This window comes from Podarcis liolepis, assembly GCF_965112155.1.
Source record: "Podarcis liolepis genome assembly, chromosome: 9".
Lineage (NCBI taxonomy): Eukaryota > Metazoa > Chordata > Lepidosauria > Squamata > Lacertidae > Podarcis > Podarcis liolepis.
The window spans coordinates 69,201,668-69,219,518 of record NC_139564.1 but is presented as its reverse complement, the minus strand read 5'-3'; the positions used below and the strand labels follow the sequence as shown (position 1 = coordinate 69,219,518).

At 44.8% G+C, this 17,851-nt stretch overlaps 1 protein-coding gene across 7 annotated transcripts in view; it reads right to left on the bottom strand.

Annotated features, from left to right (window-relative positions):
* LOC310686635 (cytosolic beta-glucosidase-like) overlaps nt 1–17,851 on the bottom strand; it is a 113,929-nt gene that overhangs the window by 46,623 nt on the left and 49,455 nt on the right. For 6 of the 7 annotated variants that reach the window (XR_014516009.1, XR_014516010.1, XR_014516011.1 and 3 more), the window contains exon 2: nt 11,721–12,050. Coding sequence is in view for 4 of the 7 variants with exons in the window: in XM_083460540.1 (XP_083316666.1) it covers nt 11,721–11,850 (130 nt within the window). In the remaining 3 variants the exon portion in view is untranslated. The remainder of the gene's footprint in view (nt 1–11,720; nt 12,051–17,851) is intronic. The other variant, XM_083460541.1, reaches the window with a different exon arrangement.

The following is a 17,851-nucleotide window of genomic DNA, read 5'->3' as shown; positions in this document are numbered from 1 at the left end:
CAGTATATTGCGATGTTTAGCTGGTGATATATCGCGATGTTGAAAACCAGCTATACCACCCAGCCTTAGCGAGGCCATGCAATAGAATGACCTCAAGCTATGGAGTAGGTTGTACTACAATTTACAGAAGAGCAAAGGGGAAAGAATTTGACACTGGGCTGAAATGTATGACAGCAGCGCCACATTTCTTATAGAGTTCTGCCCTAAGATAAGGAAGCAGTCATCATTAAATACGCTAAAAAAACCCCAAAAAAAATCCTGAAAAAAGTTGTTTTCAGTTGGAAGAAAAAGTATACAAATAAAGTATCAGAGATCTAAGAGACCTTATGGGAATAGACATCGGGTATCATTCCAAATAGGGACATGGGTGGTGCTGTGGGTTAAACCACAGAGCCTAGGACTTGCTGATCAGAAGGTCGGCGGTTCGAATCCCCACGACGGGGTGAGCTCCCGTTGCTCAGTCCCAGCTCCTGCCAACCTAGCAGTTCGAAAGCACATCAAAGTGCAAGTAGATAAATAGGTACCACTCCGGTGGGAAGGTAAACAGTGTTTCTGTGCACTGCTCCGGTTCACCAGAAGCTGCTTAGTCCTGCTGGCCACATGACCCGGAAGCTGTACGCCGGCTCCCTCGGCCAATAAAGTGAGATGAGTGCCACAACCCCAGAGTCGGCCACGACTGGACCTAATGGTCAGGGGTCCCTTTACCTTTACCTATCATTCCAAATCCTGGATATGATCTTTGTATAGCTGCACTCCTCCATTAGGAACAATAATACAATTTCCTTAAACTGAAATATTTGCCAGATGCCCCATATCCCTGTTCTGATTCATGAAAACTTGTGGCTTAATTTAGGGGTGGGGGTGTCTATGTGAGCCCGATATCAGATTAGTAAGTGCAGGGGGGTGAAATGTAAGAGATCAGTCTGTATCAAAGAGAGCCTTTAGGACAAGACTGATCTATCCAGCAAACAGGCACTTATGGCTGTCTGGGATGTCCTTTGAAAGTCCTGACAGTCAGTTAGAAAGAAAGGAAATGCCATTATAAGCCATGGCCCTAGGCGTGCAGAAGATGAATTAATGTAACAGCGCCTCTGCGAAATGTCTGCCTTTCGCTTAGACAAGCGTCTGCAGGAGAGGAAAAAAAGCTGCAAAGGTTTTCACCAAATTAAATTTTACACTAGGTTTTTGCAACCTTTGCATAATTTTTTGTGTCCTGATAGTTTAAAAGATGTTTCATAGTGATTTCAAAGTCTTTGATAGAGGTCACTATTTAAAATGTCATCACGGGCTGCAATCATGCATACCTAAAAAATAATATTACTTTTTTTATTTATTTTAAAAAAAAACCTCTGATTCTCCAAGCGAACAGCTAGTGTAGCATAAGAAACTGAGCTGTGAACCAGGAAGTCCTTAGATGAAATTCCATCTCAGCCATGAACTCACAAGGTGGACCTTAGGGAAGCCACTGTTTTCTCAGTCTCAGCTCTTCCCGAAACATGGGAATAAAAATAAGAATAATACTGCCTGACCTTTTATGGCTTCTGTGCAAATTACTTGACGTAATGTAGGTGAACTGAAAATGCCAAAGGCCTTATTTATTTCTGTAACACTCTCCTCATGCCTGACACTTTGCAGAGTCTCTGCTCTGAGGCGCTTACATTTTCTGATGCACCACAGAAGCGACAATGGAGGTAGGAGGGAGATGGAGGCAAGGAGAAATGGGAGGACCTGTGCTCATTTCAGTTATGGACTTGCTATGCTGTTTTAAGTCCTGAGAGAGTATGCAGGAAGGTGTGACTGCATCAGCTCCAACCATCACCATCACCTTCCCATACCCTCCAACATTTCTCCGATGAAAATAGGGATGTCCTAAGGAGCTGTGCCTGTGAACACTTTCTTTATCCTGAGCAAACCATTTTGCATGATTGGCTTTTCGGACTGATGAAGCACGTAGCGAACCTGTAATATATCTGGAAAACAGGTCTCCTTTTGCCCACTTGCATTATTCTCACCAGTGTGGTGTAGTGGTTAAGAGCAGTAGACTCGTAATCTGGTGAACGGGGTTTGCTTCCCCGCTCCTCCACATGCAGCTGCTGGGTGACCTTGGGCCAGTCACACTTCTTTGAAGTCTCTCAGCCCCACTCACCTCACAGAGTGTTTGTTGTGGGGGAGGAGGGAAAAGGAGATGGTTAGCCGCTTTGAGACTCCTTAAAAGGTAAAGGGACCCCTGACCATTAGGTCCAGTCACAGACGACTGTGGGGTTGCACGCTCATCTTGCTTTACTGGCTGAGGGAGCCAGCGTACAGCTTCCGGGTCATGTGGCCACCTCACAGAGTGTTTGTTGTAGGGGAGGAAGGGAAAGGAGATTGTTAGACACTTTGAGATATCAAATCCAAACTCTTCTTCTTCTCTTCTTCGCCAGGGTGGTGGCTTTGATTTGCCTTCCCGTGATTGTGTTTCCAACTCAAAACCCATTGAAGAACATCTCATCCAGTTCAATCTTTCAAAAACAGCTTTGAAAAACTTTTTTCATACTCTCCAGTGTGCTACCCTTGCCGTTGTTGCTGTTCTGTGATTGGACTTATGCTACTTGTTGAATGGGACGTGGGTGGTGCTGTGGGTTAAACCACAGAGCCTAGGACTTGCCGATCAGAAGGTTGGCAGTTCAAATCTTGTCAAAACCTTTATTGCATTAGCATACAGCCATAGCAAAATAAGACAAAAATACTAGAGACAAGCAACCAAACAAAATTCAAAGCGATATTACTGGCGTAATGACATTTAAATTACCCTAAGACAATAATGTAAAGATTTAGTTGCCAGCGCCAAGAATCTAAAATGCGGATGTATATAAAACATAAAATGGCCCCAAAATAGGCTCGGCACATTGGGTTGAAAAAGTAATAAAAAGAATTAAAACAGGTCCAGGTCTAGGACACACTACCCAGTCAAAGTAGCCCTGAGTTTCAGAGCCTGCACTATAAAGATTGCCACCCCACGTGAAATTTGGGGATTTGCGTCCACAAGAAGCGATTTCAAACAGTCTTCCTTAGATGTAATGGTGGACGGGATCAAGAGGAGGAGCTTAGATCTTATTGGCTCATAAATAGGGCAGTAGAAAAAGAAATGTATGAAGTCCTCTACTTCATTCATTGTGCATGGACATAAACGCTGAGTAATAGGGGTCTTAGAGTGAATCCCCTGCAGGAAGGCCGTGGGTATAGAATGGAAACGGGCCATAGTAAACGCTCTTCTCAAATTGGGCTCCGTCAGGTCTATCAAGTAGTTGGCAAGTGATCTTACCACTTTCACTTTAGGGAGCCACATGGAGAGGCGAGCTGTAATGGACTGAGTTGGCAGTTCAAATCCCTGTGACGGGATTGCTCCCATTGCTTGGTCCCTGCTCCTGCCAACCTAGCAGTTCGAAAGCACGTCAAAGTGCAGGTAGGTTAATAGGTACCGCTCCGACGGGAAGGTAAACGGCGTTTTCGTGCGCTGCTTTGGTTCGCCAGAAGCGGCTTAGTCATGCTGGCCACATGACCCAGAAGCTGTACGCCGGCTTCCTTGGCCAATAAAGCGAGATGAGCGCCACAACCCCAGAGTCGGCCACGACTGGACCTAATGGTCAGGGGTCCCTTTACCTTTTAAAGTACTAGATAGCCCCTCTTAATAGCTTTCCACCTGCATGTCTATTGTTCTTGGTTTGCATTAGCTTACTTGAGAACTTGGGATTTGTTGGGTCACTAAGGTGAGGGGCAAAGTTGTTTGCCCTGACTGCCTTGCCCTACTGCCAAACATGCCCATCTGCTTAACTTGCCTGCTACCTTGATGCATTGCAACTGTTCCTCAGTCCGACCCCCTCCTCTGTGGCAGCAGTGGAGCTGTGCCCAGAAGTGATGTCATCCCCACCCCCAGATGCTGCTCCTGTTTCAACCATCATTTTTGAAATACCAGTTTAACTATCAATACCTGCCGAGCAATTCCAGAAGCAGTGTAGAAATTTCCCCTCGGAAATCCCTCGTCCCTCTCACAAACTACAGCTCCCAGCGTCCCCAGGGAGAGGAAATTAAACTGATTAAGTCTGTTGCATAGATATGCCCTGAGAGAACTGCCTTCAGTGAGGTTTAAATTACCTCCGAGCCTCCTTCTCACTAGTTGTGTGGATATTTGATTGTTATAAATGCAGAAGAGAAAGCAGAAGGGAGGCATTTGTAATGCAAATGAACATTGCCAGCTTTATATTTGCAGTACAAAGTAAAATTGCACCCGGGGTGGAAATATGTCAGTTTTGGTTCTCTCCGTTCCTCATTTTTCCATCCATAAGTTCTGTTCTCCACATTCTGCATTAATCAGAAGGTCTTTAAAAAACAAATAAACAAACGTCATGAAAGCACATCAGCAAATTTCTCCTTTTTATATGTAGTTTTGACTACCGTTTCACCCTGACATAATGCATTTCTACATTTCACTAATATCTCCATTTTTATGCACATTTGACTGTACTTGAACGGGCAGCCTTTGGCAAGGCACAGAAGCCAAATACAAGTGTGTGGTCATCCTATGCAGAACTGCGTGCACAAATGCTCACAGTAAACCTCCCAGTTGCAGAAAGTATGAAATCGGATGGATAGCCAGACATCCCAACCTCTCTTTTCCTTCCTCTATTGTGCCTCATGGGTGTACTCTTATTGTATGGCTAATGGTGGCGCTGTGGGTTAAACCACAGAGCCTAGGACTTGCCGATCAGAAGGTCAGTGGTTCGAATCCCCATGACGGGGTGAGCTCCCGTTGCTCGGTCCCTGCTCCTGCCAACCTAGCAGTTCGAAAGCACGTCAAAGTGCAAGTAGATAAATGGGTACCGCTTCAGCGGGAAGGTAAACGGCGTTTCCGTGTGCTGCTCTGGTTCGCCAGAAGCGGCTTAGTCATGCTGGCCACATGACCCGGAAGCCGTACGCCGGCTCCCTCGGCCAATAAAGCGAGATGAGCACTGCAACCCCAGAGTCGGTCACGACTGGACCTAATGGTCAGGGGTCCCTTTACCTTTGCCTATAATATGTGGATGGTATTGTCAGGCTTCAGGGAATTGGCTTCCTTCCCCCCTTGTCAGCAGATAAGCAGAACAAAGGAAAAGGAGTCTTCTTAATGATCACAGCGAGAGAACAAAGAATCCATTTCATAGCAATGGCGGTGCTCCCAATTAAGGGTTTCACCCACATCCTCCCTAGTCACCCACATCACTGTGTCATAACCACTGTGCTTTCTGTGCTGCCACCTTATCTGCTCTTTTTGACCTTGGACTGAGCAGATGAACGCTTTCCAGAGAAATTGAGTCTGTTAACTCTTTCTCTCCCAGTGCTTCTCCTCCTAGCTGTTCCCCATCCAGTATTTCCCAGCTTCTGCCTTCTGAACTAGGTCCCTCTGCAAACCAATGTTCCAATTCTATACTGTCCTCCTGCTCCTGGTAAGATTCAGGATCCAGATCGGGGGAAAGGGAGGCAGGTATATATTTACTTTTTAAAAGAACATAATTATAGACAGTGGGGGGCAGGGAAATAGAACACAACCTCCCGGGGGCAGAGAATAGCTAACAAGACAGGTCTCTGCCTCAAGGGGCTTACAAGTTTGATTTTGACTGCCGGTGAGATGACAAAAGTGACAACATTTTATTACTAAATAATGGTAAGCAGCAGTCCTGAAACAACTTCGCAGGTAATGTCAATAACCCCGACAAAAATGCTTCAGGGTAAGCAGGTGGAAGAAAGCAAGTTGCAGCCTTCAGTTTGGCTGTTCAAGTTGGCATGTTGTTGTTTTTTAACTTGAGCGCAGGCGTATTTAAACTCTGCTAGAGCGCTTTGATTGCAGAAATGAAAATGTGTGAAAAATCCTCATCCTTATAACGAGGAACATTTTTCAGACTTTCCTGTCCCCAAAATTAAAGGGACGTTATGGCTTGGAAGCCTATAAATTAAATATCAGCTAGTCTGCAAGATTAATATCTATGTAATAGTTATACACCAGCCCTCAATAAAAAGAGTTTTAATAATCAATTAGTATAATAGAAATTAAAGATGGAAAAGACCTATTAGGAGGTCATCCAGTCCATCCCTTGCCGGTGCCAAATTGCTCCCTGAAGTATATTCAGTACTTTAATACACATCTGTCTTATTAAATCTAAGTTTAATGCAAGGTTAAGCATATTGCAGACACTTAAAGCATTCCTAGAATATGTAATATCCCTTCCGCAACTAGGCTCCTCATAGACTTTCGGTCACGTCTCACGTTCTTTACAGAATTTTATCATAGCTTGAGTGCACCAATATATCTACGCAGGGTTATTCGGCAAATTGAACTTTAATGTGGGACAACCTTCAAAGTAGGTCAATTATTAGATCAAAGTGCTTTGAGTGTCTCTCAAGGTTCACGTTTTCCCGTGGTTCGGTGACTCAAGGCAATCGTATTTTCGTCAGTTCCTCAGAGCGCTGAAAGTTTTCTAACACATCAACTTTGACATCAATTAAAGATTCAATTTCTTTCCATAGAAAGATTTAACTCTTCAAACTTTCTCTGTTCTGTGGAACTACATCTCCTCCCCCCCACCCTCCACCGCCCATTATAATAGGCAAGCATGAATTACTTTAAAAACACTAGGCCCAGATTCCAAATGTGCGATGAATCACACACATACCTGTCAAGCTCTGTATTGTAATGTTGGAACGGCTATGGCTCACTGGGGGAGCACACAAAAAGTTCCATATTCAACTCTTGGTATTACTTTGCATAGCTGGGGGAAGTGCATAGACCAGGGGTCAGCAAACTTTTTCAGCAGTGGGTCCACTGTCCCTCAGACCTTGTGGAGGGTCAGACTATATTTTTGGGAAGGGAAAAAAAAGAACGAATTCCTATGCCCCACAAATAACCCAGAGATGCATTTTAAATAAAAGGACACATTCTACTCATGTAAAAACATGCTGATTGCTGGACTGTCCATGGGACGGATTGAGAAGGCGAATGGGCCGCATCCGGCCCCCGGGCCTTAGGTTGCCTACCCCTGGTATAGACAGTATGTACTTTGCTAGCTGGACCAATGGTCTATGCTGTTGCTATTTTTAAAATACTATGCCCAGATTCGCAACATGCCACAAATCTCTTGCATTCTGCTCTCAATGCATATAATGTCATGCGTGAAATGTCACGAGCGCCATGAAGAAGATGTCTTTGTAAGGCTGGTCAGTGGGTGTGGGTGATATCTAGTTTTCAACATCGTGATATATCACCAGCTAAACATTGTGATACAGTCATATCTTGGATCTCGAATGCCTTGGTTCCTGAACAAATTGGCTCCCGAATGATCGAAACCTGGAAGTGTATGTGCCGGTTTCCGAACGATTTTTGGAAGCCGAACAGAGCTTCCATGGCTTCCGATTGGCTACAGGAGCTTCCACTGCCTCCCGCTGTTTGGTCAAACTCATGCTGGTAGCTTCGAGAACACTGACCATCCATCTTGTCCTCTGTCATCCCCTTCTCCTTGTGCCCTCCATCTTTCCCAACATCAGGGTCTTTTCCAGGGAGTCTTCTCTTCTCATGAGGTGGCCCAAGTATTGGAGCCTCAGCTTCAGGATCTGTCCTTCCAGTGAGCACTCAGGGCTGATCTCCTTCAGAATGGATAGGTTTGATCTTCTTGCAGTCCATGGGACTCTCAAGAGTCTCCTCCAGCACCATAATTCAAAAGCATTAATTCTTCGGCAATCAGCCTTCTTTATGGTCCAGCTCTCACTTCCACACATCACTGCTGGGAAAACCATAGCTTTAACTATACGGACCTTTGTTGGCAAGGTGGTGTCTCTGCTTTTTAAGATGCTGTCTAGGTTTGTCATTGCTTTTCTCCCAAGAAGCAGGCGTCTTTTAATTTCGTGGCTGCTGTCACCATCTGCAGTGATCATGGAGCCCAAGAAAGTAAAATCTCTCACTGCCTCCATTTCTTCCCCTTCTATTTGCCAGGAGATGATGGGACCAGTGGCCATGATCATAGTTTGCTGTGGTAATGATCATCAACTATTATTAGCTAGCTAGAACTGACCTCAATTTTTGTATTACTGTTCTTATTTATCTCTTAAATTTGTCAGTCGCTTTATCTCGCCTAGGGCAACCGAAAGCCACTTACAAATAGACATGAATCCCCATATTTCTGTATTGTAATGTCAGGAATTGTCTATCATACAGGGGAATAGATAAGCACCTACATATTTACCACTAACATAGAAGTTCCAGTTTATCCAAGCCATGCATTGAGTCCAGTTGCTTGCAAGTTAACTGGTTTTCCTCATGCACAAACCAGCCTGTAAGAATGCTTTCTTACTGCACATCTACTGCAATTTATTCATGTGTGAGTTGGTGTTCTGCTTCTTCATTCGAAGGAGAAAATCTATTGTAAAACAACCCAAAAAAATCTAGTATGTATCTGGTTAAAAAGAGTTTTATCACACAGAAAGCTGAAATTTATCAGAGGGATGGCCTTTGGTAAGAAGAAACACCTTTGAGTGCTCTGTTGAAAATTCACCTTGTTATTCCTGGGTCACAAGGCACTTTGAGCTGCCCTTTGAGCTCACCTGGCACAATCAGAATGATACTTCAACCCTTTTAAAAGTTAACAAACTCTGCTAAACTTGCAAAAATGTCATCCAATGTGGGACTTTCAGAGCTACAGGGGAAAAACGTGACTAGACACAGGCCTTCTTTCATTGCAGTCCTGAACCCCTCAGTTATGGGATGTGTTTACTCATAATCTGAAGAAACAAACAAGACTTTGTCTCTTCCAAACCCAGAATATATTCTTATCTTCAGGGAAGGATCTTCCGGCAAACAATTCCCATTTGCTCTGTAAGGGTTTACACAACAACCTCACCTGAGGCATGAACTAAAATAAAGGAGCATTCATCCCTTCTGGAGGGTCTTACAGTATTTGGGAATAAGTATATTGTATAAGGGATGCAGGTGGCGCTGTGGGTTAAACCACAGAGCCTAGGACTTGCCGATCAGAAGGTCGGCGGTTTGAATCCCCGCGACGGGGTGAGCTCTCGTTGCTTGGTCCCTGCTCCTGCCAACCTAGCAGTTCGAAGGCATGTCAAAGTGCAAGTAGATAAATAGGTACTGCTCCAGCGGGAAGGTAAACGGCGTTTCTGTGTGCTGCTCTGGTTCGCCAGAAGCGGCTTAGTCATGCTGGCCACATGACCCAGAAGCTGTACACCGGCTCCCTCGGCCAATAAAGCGAGATGAGTGCCGCAACCCCAGAGTCGGCCACGACTGGACCTAATGGTCCCTTTACCTTATATTGTTATCAACGGTGATGATATTATATTATTTTATTTATTCGATTTCTGAGTCATTTGCTTCAAAGAAGTTTCTAAGTGACTTACAAAAGGTTAAAAGCCGAAAAGGTACAACATGTAAAACATATCAGTAAAAGCGGTCTAATAATGCTTGAACGAACCCAGCAGAAGAACAATCAAAAACAGCATCAAACAGCTCATCATACTCTGTCAGATGCCTGGGAGAAGAGTTAAGTTTTAACCTGGTGCCAAAAGAGTACAGTCGTACCTTGGAAGTTGAACGGAATCCGCTCCGGAAGTCCGTTCGACTTCCAAAACTTTCGGAAACCAAAGCACGGCTTCTGATTGGCTGCAGGAAGCTCCAGCTCCTGCAGCCAATCGGAAGCCCCGTCAAACGTTCAGGCTCCAAAGAACATTCACAAACCTGAACACTCACTTCTGGGTTTGCGGCATTCGGGAGCCAAAATGTCCAAGTACCAAGGTGTTTGGGATCCAAGGTACGACTGTACGGGGAATTTTAAGTTCGTGAACAGAAAGCTACTGCTCCTGGGTCTCTTTGGCCGAAGTCATGTGCTTTAAATATGCATTGGATGCATGTTTTATGTATGATGTGGATCTACCCACAGCGTAGCTGACCCAGGAGATCCTGTCAGCATCCCTGCATGATGGATCTAGAAGCCAACCTTAACCTCAGGTGCTGTTGTTATTAAATTCCCTTCCAGCTACATATTCTCCTACACAATGTGTCAGAGGTTTGTTCCATGGCTCAGGTCTTGGCTTCTGCCCTGTAGAGTACTCTCCCCATGGAGATCAGGCAGATCATCACTTTCTGTCATCTATTAAAGACTTTGTAAAGTTTCTGAAGGCTTATCTTCTGCAGAGACAGTATTTGTTGGAATCCGTTTATTATAACTTTATCTTATAAGCTTTATACTATCTTGTTTTACCTTTGCACACTGCTATTGTTAAATATTGAGCAATCTACAAATGTTCCAGATAAAAAATGAATTAAATAAATGCAGCACATGGGGCAAGAAAGCACTCATGAACATACCCTTTTGTTCATTTCACTTCTCCCTCAGAGGAAATCCTGTGAGCGCATGCTTTTTTGTGGCAATTTATACTATTAAGTGGGACACGGGTGGCGCTGTGGGTTAAACCACAGAGCCTAGGCCTTGCCGATCAGAAGGTCTGTGGTTCGAATCCCCGCAATGGGGTGAGCTCCTGTTGCTCGGTCCCTGCTCCTGCCAACCTAGCAGTTTGAAAGCACATCCAAGTGCAAGTAGATCAATAGGCACCGCTCCACGGTGTTTCTGTGCGCTGCTCTGGTTTCGCCAGAAGCGGCTTAGTCATGCTGGCCACATGACCCAGAAGCTGTACGCTGGCTCCCTCGGCCAATAAAGCGAGATGAGCACCGCAACCTCAGAGTCGGCCATGACTGGACCTAATGGTCAGGGGTCCCTTTACTTTTATGCTATTAAGTAGTGGGTTGACAAAGCAGACGACACAGAGATTTCTCCAAGTGGTTCTTTATAGTAAGCTGGAACTGAACTGAACAGCTCAGCTGGTCTGTTTTTATAGGCAGCCGGCTGACAACATTGTAACAACAACACCCCAGGGTTTCCCGTCTAAATTAACTGACATGGACCTGAGTGAAAACTATATACACAATACCCCTGGTGGCCAGGGTGAGCACTTCAATACATAACATATACTTTTATCTGGAATCTTCTACCCAAATTTTATTTTTATTATTATTATTATTATTATTATTGAAAGACAGAGTACCAATGTCTGAATAAATGAAAGCATCTTTATAAACACAGCCCTAAAAGTATAATCTGCAATTAGGATCTAGAGGAATCCATTCCCATTATTTCCCTCCCATCAAGTGTTTCTTTGAAGGAGGTTATTGAGTTCTGCTACTGCTGGAAGAGAGAAATGAAATGGAGGAAATCTCTTCCCAAACATCATGAGACTTCATGGCTATGATAATGAAACTCCCAACTCAAAGGATCTTCTCCTTATTTATGAAGGATAAATCATTATGACAGTCAATCCATTTTCAGAAACCCGATTTCATCCATTTGCCACAAAATACTGCAAATACCGTATTTTACGCTCTATAAGATGCACCAGACCATAAGACGCACCTAGTTTTTGGAGGAGGAAAACAAGAAAAAAAATATTCCGAATCTCAGAAGCCAGAACAAGAGGGATCTCTGCGCAGCGAAAGCAGCAATCCCTCTTGCTGTTCTGGCTTCTGGGATAGCTGCGCAGCCTGCATTCGCTCCATAAGACGCACACACATTTTCCCTTACTTTCTAGGAGGGAAAAAGTGAGTCTTATAGAGCAAAAAATACCGTAAGTTTATTTAAAGAAAAATCAGATACCTTCAACCTGGTATGCAGCTGTGGATGCGCCCCAAGCAAACGGTTTTGGGAAAGAAACGCCTTCCGGATTCCAGCTGGAGTCTGAAGAAGAGTCAAGGGTGCTGGATGCACCAGAGAGAGCTGAGGCCATGTTCCTAGGATGGTCTGTCTCTCTGTCAATCGGCGAATGCTTGCTGTTTCCTGCCTGCTTTTGCCCCAAGCAGATTTCTGTCAGTCAGAGAGGACAGAAGAAGTGACGTGTCCGCTCCAGGTCTCTAGAATAAATCTTGCTTCATTTATAATAGCTTGGATATCTGGGGTTCAGAGGGCAGCATTTTATCTCCAGTGCTACTGTTGAGAGAGAGAGAGAGAGCAGTGATTGAACAAGGACTCTGTCTCACAGAGTGTTTCTGAAGAATTTTCTCTTGCAGAAAAAGGGGAGACCAGCATGCTTTAAGAGAACAACTTTCTGCCTCTGCCAAAAATAAATACAAGAGGATGTTAAGTATTCCAAACACTCCAAACTTTAACAAAAGAAGCACCTCTAAGGAACAACAGAACTTCTAGTTATCTCCCGCTTGGACTACTGCAATGCGCTCTACGTGGGGCTACCTTTGAAGGTGACCCGGAAACTGCAATTAATCCAGAATGCGGCAGCTAGACTGGTGACTGGGAGTGGCCGCCAGGACCACATAACACCGGTTCTGAGAGATCTGCATTGGCTCCCAGTACGTTTCCGAGCACGATTCAAAGTGTTGATGCTGACCTTTAAAGCCCTAAACGGCCTCGGCCCAGTAGACCTGAAGGAGCATCTCCACCCCCATCGTTCACCTGAGATCCAGCGCCGAGGGCCTTCTGGCGGTTCCCTCATTGCAAGAAGTGAGGTTACAGGGAACCAGTCAGAGGGCCTTCTCGGTAGTGGCACCCACCCTCCCTTCAGATGTGAAGGAAATAAGCAGCTATCCTATCTTTAAAAGACATCTGAAGGCAGCCCTGTTTAGGGAAGTTTTTAATATTTAATACTGTACTGTTTTTAACACTTGATTGGGAGCCGCCCAGAGTGGCTGGGGAGACTCAGCCAGATGGGCGGGGTATAAATAATAAATTATTATTATTATATATATCTTATTATTCATCACAGTTTGGTTATACTATGGTTTGGAGCCTCACATATGAACCAAGTCCCTGCCTTAATTATGGTTTATTTGGCCACCCGCAGAGGTAAGGAACTTGTCCTGTCAGCCCTCCCGATTGGTCCCATGAGGTGGGAAAGTCACAGGCACCCCGCACCTAACATGCCTGTTCCTTCCTTGACCTCCTGTTAGAAGTACGTTGGGCCAATCCAAGTCCATATGGTTAAAAAAGCAGCTTAGTGCAGGCAGCCAGAGAAAAATGAAGATTATACACCTGGCAGCGTCCGTGCCAGCAGCAGAAGGAGGAGCTAATGAGGCCGATTTGCTTGTGTTCCTTCCTTCTCACAGCCCCTGCTGTCGCAAAGCCACCCAGAAAGATATTGGCTAGTACAACAACAGTTCTGTCGGCACATACAGTGGTGAGCCATTGTAGTCAACCTAACCTCGACTGTCCACAGGTCTAGGAGTATCGTACAGGAATGGAGATCGGTTTTCTTGCATCCATTCTAGCACATTAAGATTTTGACCATGTTACGCTTCCTGCTGCTTCTTTCCTCAGTTCTCAAGTACTAAAGCAGTCGGAAGGAAACGTGAAAGCATTGTTGGTCCCCATTCCGCCCTCCAACCCAAGAATGCAGAGACGTTTGTCGCAAAAGACAAAACTCAAAGGTCTCCAGTAGCTCAGATATATTTTTAAAAACAACACACTAGATGGCACTATTGCAACTTTATTGTTCAGACATGGAAAGAAACTCTTTCCCCTCTTGACAGTAGTAAAAACACACCCCTATTGATTTATGCTAAGGTCGTTATTCATGTTTATTGGGCCGCGGGCAACATGTCGCTTTGAGGGGTGGGAAAAGAAAAAGGTCAGTCTCTGTTAAGTGAATTCCAGACTTGTGTCGTGTTGCCTTCCTTTACATGGAAACCTTTGACTCGGGAAACATTCGCCCAGCAGCTTCGATCTCCTGCTGCAAATCAGTAGTATGTATTATGTATATAACTGGGAACGGCACCGGATTTGGCCAAACCCCACAGTGCAAGATTGTGTGTCTTATTTTAGCAACACTATTTCTTAAAGGGTTAAAAAGTAAGCAACTGGCAAAACTTCACAAACCCTTGTAGACATTGCACGGTAACTGGATCTGCATCATATAAATCTTACTCAGCCCTGCAGACCCTGTGGAATGAATTTCTATCCCTCCTTTCTTCCAAACTCAGGTTGTCATAAATACTTTCTCCACAATTTACCCTCACAACGTCCCAGTGAAGTAAGTTAGAGAACAAGTAGGTCAAGGTCACCCTGTAAACTAAGCACAGATTTGAACATAGGTCTCCCTGGCCGAAATCCAGGTCACAAGACATTCTAACATATTGGCCTATCTAAGAAGACATCTTGAAAACTTAATTTAAGTTTGCAAATCAGCTAGCTTTCAAGTCCAGTGGTAGAAGTATATTTTTCCTGTTTCCCTTAGCATTTAGCAATGGTAGGTTGTTGGACAATACAACTGCACACGACATTGTCAGCACTCACTGATAATTTACATGGACATAAAAAGTAATAATAATAATAATAATAATAATAATAATAATAATAATAATAATAATAATAATTTATTATTTATACCCCGCCCATCTGGCTGGGTTTCCCCAGCCACTCTGGGCGGCTTCCAAAAGAATATTAAAATACTATGATACATCAAACATTAAAAGCTTCCCTAAACAGGGCTGCCTTCAGATGTCTTCTAAAAGTCTGGTAGTTGTTGTTCTCTTTGACATCTGGTGGGAGGGCGTTCCACAGGGAGGGCGCCACTACCGAGAAGGCCCTCTGCCTGGTTCCCTGTAACTTGGCTTCTCGCAGTGAGGGAACCGCCAGAAGGCCCTCGGCGCTGGACCTCAGTGTCCGGGTAGAACGATGGAGGTGGAGACGCTCCTTCAGGTATACTGGACCGAGGCCGTTTAGGGCTTTAAAGGTCAGCACCAACACTTTGAATTGTGCTCGGAAACGTACTGGGAGTCAAAGTGAGTCAAAGCTTATTTGTTGTTGTGACCATCCAGGTCATTTCAACCAAAAAGGAAATAAAAGTATTCTATGCATACTGTGCAGAACATTCAGAGATACACCACTATAATACAGTGATAACCAATTTGTACATACAAAGCTTGAAATTTAGTGAGTCTCAAACTACACAAACCACTGGGACTGGTTTGTTACATTTTCTTACACACATTCTAAATGGAAAGCATTAAGCAATTGCTGTGATACAGCCAGGTTTTAGGAGAACACTGACTAGCATACTTTACAGAAATCTGCTTAAATTGGACATAAACACTCCTGTTGATTGAAATGAAGGGTGATGATACACAACAACTTTGGGGTGGGTGGGGAAAGCCATTAATGCATTACAGAGAAATTGTATTGCTTCTGATTCTATTTAGCTTGCTTCATTAATGTTCTGGAAGAGGGAGGAAATGGCAGATTAATTAAATTTGCAGATATTAAGAGTGGGAGGAGCGGAGACATTAGAAACATGGGCAGAATTTAACAATGCTATTCACCTTGGAAAGTGACAAACTACTGCATCTGGCAGGAATCTGGGGGCAGAGGAGGAGGCAGAAGACACAAAAGACTTCATGGCAAGAGAGAAACTTAACAGGAGGCGGCCATTCCAGTCTATGGAAAATGGTGCCACCGAATGACTCAAGATGGTGCTCTTTGTGAAGATGAACTGGGTCTGTGGTCCACAATGACTCTGGCACCCAGGTCCAAGTGCTGGCAAGCTTAATAATAAATAATAATAGTACCTTTATTGTCATTGTATAATAATAATAATAATTTATTATTTATACCCTACCCATCTGGCTGGGCTTCCCCAGCCACTCTGGCCGGCTTCCAAAAAAAACATTAAAATACTGTAATACGTCAAACATTAAAAGCTTCCCTAAACAGGGCTGCCTTCAGATGTCTTCTGAAAGTCTAGTAGTTGTTGTTCTCTTTGACATCTGGTGGGAGGGCGTTCCACAGGGCGGGCGCCACTGCCGAGAAGGCCCTCTGCCTGGTTCCCTGTAACTTGGCTTCTCGCAGTGAGGGAATCACTAGAAGGCCCTCAATGCTGGACCTCAGTGTCCGGGTAGAACGATGTGGGTGGAGATGCTCCTTCAGATATACTGGACCGAGGCTGTTTAGGGCTTTAAAGGTCAGCACCAACACTTTGAATTGTGCTCGGAAAGATACTGGTACAACCTGTGTACAATGAAATTAAATGAGCCTCCTTTCCCCACCCCCCACCACCCACCAACACCCAGTCTCTTATCGAACAACACACAACCTTGCAAGTCAATTTTGTTATGTTATTTTCCGTTCAACAGCCTAACAGCCCACGGATAGAAGCTATTTTTTAGCCTGTTGGTATGGCTGATTATACTTCTATATCTCCTGCCCGAGGGTAGAAGGTTAAAGAGGTGATGGCCAGGGTGTGAATCATCCCTGAGAATTTTTCTCGCTCTCCTAAGGCAACAATCCCTTGCGATGTCATCTAGCAGACTCAAGGGACAGCCCATGATATCATGTGCTCTATTCACCACCCTCAGTAGAGACTTTCTGTCTGTGGCTGTCAGGCCAGCATACCACACTGTGATACAATATGAAAGGACACTTTCTATCGTGGACCGGTAAAAGGAGTTCATCAGTTGTTGTTTAACATTACAGTGGTGCCCCGCAAGACGAATGCCTCGCAAGACGGAAAACCCGCTAGACGAAAGGGTTTTCCGTTTTTGAGCTGCTTCACAAGACGAATTTCCCTATGGGCTTGCTTCGCAAGACGAAAACGTCTTGCGAGTGTTCCAATTTTTTTGCGCTCCCCCCCCCTTTTTCTAAGCCGCTAATAGCCTTTTAGCCGCTAAGCCTTTAATAGCCGCTAATCCGCTAATCCGCTAATAGCGCTAATCCGCTAATAGGGTTGCTTCGCAAGACGAAAAAACCGCTAGACGAAGAGACTCGCGGAATGGATTATTTTCGTCTTGCGAGGCACCACTATATTCTTTTGCAAGACCCTGAGGAAATGGAGTCTCTGTTGGGCCTTTCTGACCACCTGAGTTATGTTGATTTTCCAAGTGAGGTCCTCACTAAGGTAAACTCCCAGGAATTTAAAGGAGGAGACTCTCTCCACACAGCCTCACCTTCCCACAATTTGAGAGGCAGCAAGGAAGAGAGTGGCACAGGGCCAGCTTCAAGGGTTGGCTTCTGTCAAGGGACCACAGTGACAGAAGGAATAGGAAATCAGTGGCTGAACTTCACTCCTGGTTGATCCCCACAATACCCAACAGTAAAGGGCAATGAAAGCCAGGCAGAGGCCAAGCCAAGTAGGAGCAGGTTATACATCAAGAGAAGGAGTCATTGGTCAGTGTCCACATTTGAAATTCAATTCCCATCAGGCATATTTTGCATCTGGCTATTGACCATTTGCGACCAAGAAGAAGAAGAGTTTGGATTTGATATCCCACTTTATCACTACCCTAAGGAGTCTCAGGGACGCGGGTGGTGCTGTGGGTTAAACCACTGAGCCTAGGGCTTGCTGATCAGAAGGTCGGCGGTTCGAATCCCCGCAACGGGGTGAGCTCCCGTTGCTTGGTCCCTGCTCCTTTCCCTTCCTCCCCCACAACAAACACTCTGTGAGGTGAGTGGGGCTGAGAGACTTCAGAGAAGTGGCCCAAGGTCACCCAGCAGCTGCATGTGGAGGAGCGGAGACACGAACCCTGTTCCCCAGATTACGAGTCTATCGCTCTTAACCACTACACCACACTGGCTCTCCAAGTTGAAATCCAAGTTGTCAGTGCAGCTGTGATTGCACTGTCTCCCCAAAGAATTGATGCTCTAACTCAACAAGAAATAAAAGTAAAGGACCACTGAGAATTAAGTCCAGTCATGAACGACTCTGAGGTTGCAGCGCTCATCTCGCCTTTCTGGCCGAGGGGACGTTTGTCCGCAGACAGTTTTTCCGGAACATGTGACCAGCATGA